General features: G+C 44.7%; 1 protein-coding gene across 1 annotated transcript; it reads right to left on the bottom strand.

Annotated features, from left to right (window-relative positions):
- Positions 1 to 1,521: 1,521 nt before the first annotated feature.
- Positions 1,522 to 5,100, bottom strand: LOC109322975 (zinc finger protein 239-like). The gene is made up of 2 exons (XM_019554295.1): positions 3,725 to 5,100; positions 1,522 to 1,606 (listed from the first exon to the last, which is right to left on the bottom strand). The coding sequence occupies exon 1, from the start codon at positions 5,041 to 5,043 to the stop codon at positions 3,865 to 3,867; it is 1,179 nt and encodes a 392-aa protein (XP_019409840.1). The 5' UTR covers positions 5,044 to 5,100; the 3' UTR covers positions 1,522 to 1,606; positions 3,725 to 3,864.
- Between the last annotated feature and the right edge of the window lie 1,037 nt (positions 5,101 to 6,137).

Here is a 6,137-nt window from a genome sequence, read left to right as displayed (position 1 = left end):
TACAATTAAATCGTTTGTGATGTGAAAATAAAAGGCATTCTGTAAGTGGAAAAAATTACAAGATGATATGCATCCCCTAGGGTATGTAAAAGACTCTTCAGATAAACTGTAGAAATTGAAAGAGAAAATGACAGAGAAGCAGACTGGTTCATGGATATCATTTTGTTATTCAATTCAGTTAGAGTTCTGCATTCTAAAATGCTTCTACTGCTTTCTGCTGTGATATGCAATTAAAAGGTAGCTGCTTAATTTAACTTTTCCCCCAGCCATCAGTAACAGACCAGATGTATTTATGAACAGAAACTCTCCCGTTTTATTAGAGAAGCCCTGACAAAAAGATGGTCAATTCTGGAAGGTACCTTTATATTCGTGTCAGTGCCTTCTTAAAGCAGGATCTTTTAGGAGGGCCACTAACAAACAGCCAATTTTTTTAAGTTAATTGCTTAGTTCACTTTTTGCAAGATATGTACTGAGGTTGAAAGCCATTGGAAAGCTACAAAACTGTGTGATGACAGCAACAGAACAAGCCTAGACAGGACTAAATCCGTGAGTTTCAGTCCTGCTTATTATTTTAGTCCTGATAAACTGGTATTTGTCATTTCTTTCAATTCAATTCTTCAAACAGAGAGCATAAAGGCCTAAGCAGGACTGAAACTAATAGATTTAACACCTGGATTTGTTCTGGTACTGTCTACAAATAAGCAAGCTTACTGGGGATGGATGCTATTAGTTTAATTTCAAAAAATAAAAGTCTATTTCAAAGGATGCACTGCTTTAACCCTAGGCCTTTTCCTAACATTTTAAAATGAAAAACAAAAGTTTTTAATTTATTATTCTGCCACATTCCTTTAAAATTAATATACAAACTGTAATTTTCTTCGGTGCCTATCAAGTGAGCTCCACCAGTATTGTGATAAAAAAAACTAAGCAGGCATGTGACATTTAGAACATCTGAACCCTATACTGGTGCAAAATTGCTCTATGATAAATAATACCATTACTTTTTTCTTACCAGAAATGTGTAAGAGGACTACTCATCAGGGTTTACCCAATCTCTTCTCCATACTCAAAGGTTTATAGATGGCAGGAAGAAGGCAAATTCTTTCCCTAGGGAACATGGCATTTTGCTTAAAGACCTTTTGTGGCTATGACGGGGAAAACAAAGTTTCAGGAGAAAATTTAACAAAAAAACTTTGCACCAATGGTTTAAATCTTGACATTTACAGATATTTTGAGTTTTAAGTTGCAAGCTATGAAACTATTAAAAGATATTTCCTACCCTGACGTAAATTAAAGTACATTTTTTTCTGCTTCTTCTCCATATGCAGCCTGCAAAGCACATTTAAGAAGTAAGGGAGTGACAGTATTTTTGAAAATACCTTTGCTGACCCTGCTTTCTCCTAAGGCAGATATATCAGAATCTTTTGAATTTGCCTCGCCTTACTTACATTACTGTAACACTCAGGGCATAGAGAGCATACTTTCATTCTCCCATTCTGAAATACTCTCGGAACTTGTTTCTAATTTACAATTTCTGAGTTGATCCTGCATCCTGAACAGTCTGGATTTCCGGTCGCTGGGAGAAGACAGCTGACAGAGCAGGAAACTGAAAAAAGCAAAAGGGGAAGATTTAAAAAAAACCCGGTAAAATGGAGGAAAAAAATTAGCACAAAGGCGCAACGTGGAAAGAATAAAACAATCTTTAAAAAATTAATTTGTTGTGGTCCTTGTGTCAACATTTCAATTCTACTGAACTAAAAATAAGTACATCCATGATATGCCATCGGTTCTTACGTTTCCCAATGGGAACATAAAACCAGTTAAGAAACTTTATTTATCTAGCTAAGGCGATTAAAACCTTTTAGAAGAAGCTAAACTATTACTGATTTGGATTTTGTTTCAGGCAGCAAATGTTTCGTTGAGAAGGGGTACTAAAACCAGAAGCATCAGGATGTAAACAGACAGCAACTTATATTGCTTATTTTAATAAGAGAAGTGAAGTACAAAAAGATAAACTCTACTTATATGGCATTGTTTCATAACAGGACGGTAGACGATTCCCAGCATGTCTGGTCCCTCTCAAAGAACATTACAGTTCACGACAAAATGGATCTAAAATCTACTGAAAAAATTTTACATTATAATGTAGTATGACAACTCTGGCCTAGAACTTCTCATCTGATGCATCTGTCTGCTTGTGTATCACAAGAGTACTATTCAGCCAAATAAAAAATACCAAGTCAGCTTAGGGCTTATTTTGTACCTCAGTGCATCCACCACACAGAAAATTCTGCTGAAAGTGTCAAAGGATTCTTTTGTTGCTGTTTTGCTAACTGTGAATGTCCTGTTAAACAGAACTCAGTTCTACCACCCACTACAGAGTAAAATTTCCGATGCAATTCTTTATATTTAAAATGTAAAAGTTTTCACTCCAAATGTAATATTACATTTTTGGCCTTGAAACACAAAGTCATGAATATGCAACAGAAAACCCAAAACAAGCATCTTTCTAAACAGATCTTTAAAGTGCAAAATGTGTTTTCACACAATGGCAGGAAAACATAATCAGTATGTAAATACCATTTGAGTTCAATTATAAAAAATAAGGACTGTGCAGATGAACATGGTCAGATTATGGAAACAAGTGCTCTTTTTTCTGCTGTAGGTAACTGTGTAACAATAAGTGATAAGTAAACATTTAATGTAGGTCCTATAATAGTGTTGCTAAAATGACTTAAAGCTTAGAAGAATTTAGCAGGAAGCAATGTATTCTGATGAATTATGCTTTGCTAAAGAAGTTTCTCCTATTCTTTTTGTTTAATTTTAAGAGATAGGTTGTGGATTTTCTAGAGTGCTAAATGTCATCTTAATGCTGTTAAAGATGATTGACATCGTAGGTCATATTAAAATGTGAAATTAACTCAACTCATTTAGTAGTGACTATTTATGACATTTCAAATTTTCCTGTGACAGGCTAGCTAACCAAAGACAAGTCATTAATAGTAATCCTGACTTGTCCAGAAAACAACAGAGAATTAGAATTTATTCTAGCAACAAATTTTAGATTCTGAAAAGGTTAGTTTAAAAAAAAAAAACTCTCAGTTTTGATGCAAATTGGTGTTTTAGAAATTAAAAAAAAAATCCAATCTGTTTAACATGAATTAGAAATTTGATCAACTTGCCTTAATATTGTTGTATTTAACCAAAAATAAAGACCTGCCATTTTAAAATATTGTTTCATACAATGCAATGCATTGGTGGATGCCAACAACAGCTACTATTATGATTTATTAGGAGAAAAAAGTCTCAGACACTATTTTCTAGCTATTTACAGTGTATAAAAACAAACTGCACTTGACAAGTTAAAATCCTGTAATTTTCTCTCTCCTCAACCAATTGCTAGTACTAGTATAAGCAAAGATTCCATGTTGTGCAGGTATATTGCTTCCATTAATCCCCCACACAAAACCTTTCAATTTACCTCAAGAGATTTCAACTTAATTTACTTCTTGTACATAAAGAAGTGCCCCTTTTTTCCACCCCCATAACAGCACAGTTTGGCTGACTAAGAGCCTTAGAAATCTACCTGACAAGGCATCCTACCTACTGAAAATGAAATAAATAAGGATGAACACAATCTGGAACACAACACTGATTGTACGGAGCATAAGGAGCCTTCTTAAGAGTTATCTGGTAATGCCAGAGAAAAGCGTTTGCATTGCACCTTTAGTCTGTAGATTTCCACTTGGCAACGTTCTCTGGAATAACACTGGTGCGACACGGCACTTTGAGCAGATAAAAATTAAATTAGTCTTCCCTGTCCTTGGTGGGAAGAGGAGCAAGCAGCTTCCATTTTGGTGACCATTACTGCTCTTCCTCCTGTTGCTGCTGTGCATCAGGCTGATGAGGTTGCTCGGGGCCATCCTCTTGGTGCTGCTGTTTCTGTTCCTGCCTCTTCTTTTCAGCCAGTGCTTTGGCCCTGGTAGTCATGGCTCGGGGCCTCATACCAGGCCTTTCTTCCTCCTGCTGGTGCTTTTTACAATGTTTCTCAAAGGTGGACATTTTGGCATAAGTTCGATTGCAAACCAAGCAGTGGTAGGGCCGCTCCCCGCTGTGGGTTTTCATGTGCAGCTGGAGGTAGGAGGACCTGGAGAAAGCCCGGCCACAGACGGAGCAGCGGTGAGGTTCGCGCGCTTCGTGTGTTTTCAGGTGCTGCTTGAGGGAAGATGCCTGCTTGAAGGCCTTCCCGCAGGTGGCACACTTAAAATTCCTCTCCCCTGACTCGAGCAGCTGGTGCGACACAAGGTGCGCAGAGGAGCGGAAGTTCTTGCCGCACTTGTCACAGCGGTAGGGCCGCTCCCCAGTGTGCAGGCGGACGTGCAGGATGAGCCCTGCCTTCTGCGTGAAGGCCTTCTCGCACTGCGTGCACTTGAACGGCCGCTCGCCTGTGTGCACGCGCTTGTGGGTCTTGAGGTGCGAGGCCCGGCCGAAGTGCTTGCCGCAGTCCTCGCACTTGAAGGGCTTCTCCCCTGTGTGGATGGCCTTGTGCCGCACCAGGTGCGAGGACTGCAGGAAGAGCTTCCCGCACACGCCACATTTGTACTTGCGCTCGCCCGTGTGTGAGCGTAGGTGCAGGGCCAGGTGCGAGGAGGAGATGAAGGTCTTGCCGCACAGCGGGCAGGCATGCGGGCGCTCGCCCGTGTGGATGCGCTTGTGCAGCACCAGGCCCGAGGACAGGGCGAAGGTCTTGCCGCACACGGGGCAGGGGTAGGGCTTCTCCCCGGTGTGCACGCGCTGGTGCTTCACCAGCGCCGCGGCCTGCGCGAAGGCCTTGCCGCAGAGCGCGCAGCGGTGCGGCCGCTCGGCCGCGTGTGACATCTCGTGCAGCTCCAGCTCCGGCAGCCGCGCGAACGAGCGCCCACACTCGGCGCACTTGAAAGGGCGGCTCAGCAGTGCCGCGGGGCTCGGGGGGCCGCCGCCCGCCAGGCCCAGCGCCGAGCTGCCCGGCACCATGGTGGGCAGGGACAGCCCCGCGGGGTTCATGGCCGGGCCGGGCGCCGCCAGCGGCTCCGCTCCCGGAAGCGCCGCTGCCCCTACGGGACCCGGAAGCCCTGCGAGCCTAGGGGGCGCATGCGCCTTGGCGGGGCGAGGTGCGGGAGGCCGGCTCACGCCATGACGTAAGCTAAGGCAGGAAGTCCCGCCCTTTTGGGGGTACGTCATGGCTGCTTCCTCCCCCAGTGGAGTAGGAGACTTACAGGGAAGCGTGGGGGGCGCCGCCCCGCATTGGCGGGGGGATAGAGCGCTGCGCACGCTGCACGGCCCAGCACGGGCTGAGGCAGGCGGGTGCAGGAGCGGGGGAGGCTTGATAGTGGGGAACACCACCCCCCCACGGCTGGTGTGCGCGCTCCTGAGCCCGCCCGGAGACAGCTGGCAGCAGTGTGCGGGCAGCCCTGACTGGCCAAGCTAGCGGCTCACCTCGGCGTCGCCCGGGGGGGCGGGGCACGTTGAAGCGTCGGGTCCGGTCCCGCTTTCTTCCCGGCTGGGGCAGGAGTCCTGTGAGCAGCGCACCTTTCCCGGAGGGGGCAGGACCAAAACACCCTAGGGTGCTCTATGATATAAAGCCTTAACCTCTGTATGCTCCTGGTTTCCTCTGGGAGAAAGGCCGCTTTCCCAGGAAAAAGTGAATGTCTGCTGTGGCTTGGGATACACGTAGTGGGGGGTAGCGAGTGTGTAGGACCCCGGGACCTTCTGTGCTGGGAGAAATGGGTTTTAGCCAAAGCAGCCCCTGGGTTCAGCCACCACTAATCTGCACCTGTTTTTTTGACTGAACCATCTGATCTTGCTTTAGCATGGGCCACTGCAACTTTTTTTTATCCTCATGCTCAAGCCCACTTCAGATATCTGTTGGACTGGTTCAGGGCCCTCGCCATCTTGTAAACAAAATTAATATCCCCTTTTATTGGCACCAAAATGGAAAACTCCTGTAACAATGGACCATCTTGGGTCAGGAGAACTCAAATCATTTAAAAATTTACATATATTTCCAGTCATATTTGGGCTATATCTTCTGATTCAGGCTTCAGCCGATCTGGTCCTTGTGCCTAAATCTGGAAGAAGTTAATGTACAGAGAAGAATG

This window comes from Crocodylus porosus, unplaced genomic scaffold (assembly GCF_001723895.1).
Source record: "Crocodylus porosus isolate Cpor-Errol unplaced genomic scaffold, CroPor_comp1, whole genome shotgun sequence".
In the NCBI taxonomy this organism is placed as follows: Eukaryota; Metazoa; Chordata; order Crocodylia; family Crocodylidae; genus Crocodylus; species Crocodylus porosus.
This window is presented reverse-complemented; position numbering and strand designations above follow the sequence as displayed.

Excerpts from the sequence above, each read along its gene's own strand:
- LOC109322975 (XM_019554295.1), bottom strand. The coding sequence starts at position 5,043 with ATGAACCCCGCGGGGCTGTCCCTGCCCACCATGGTGCCGGGCAGCTCG.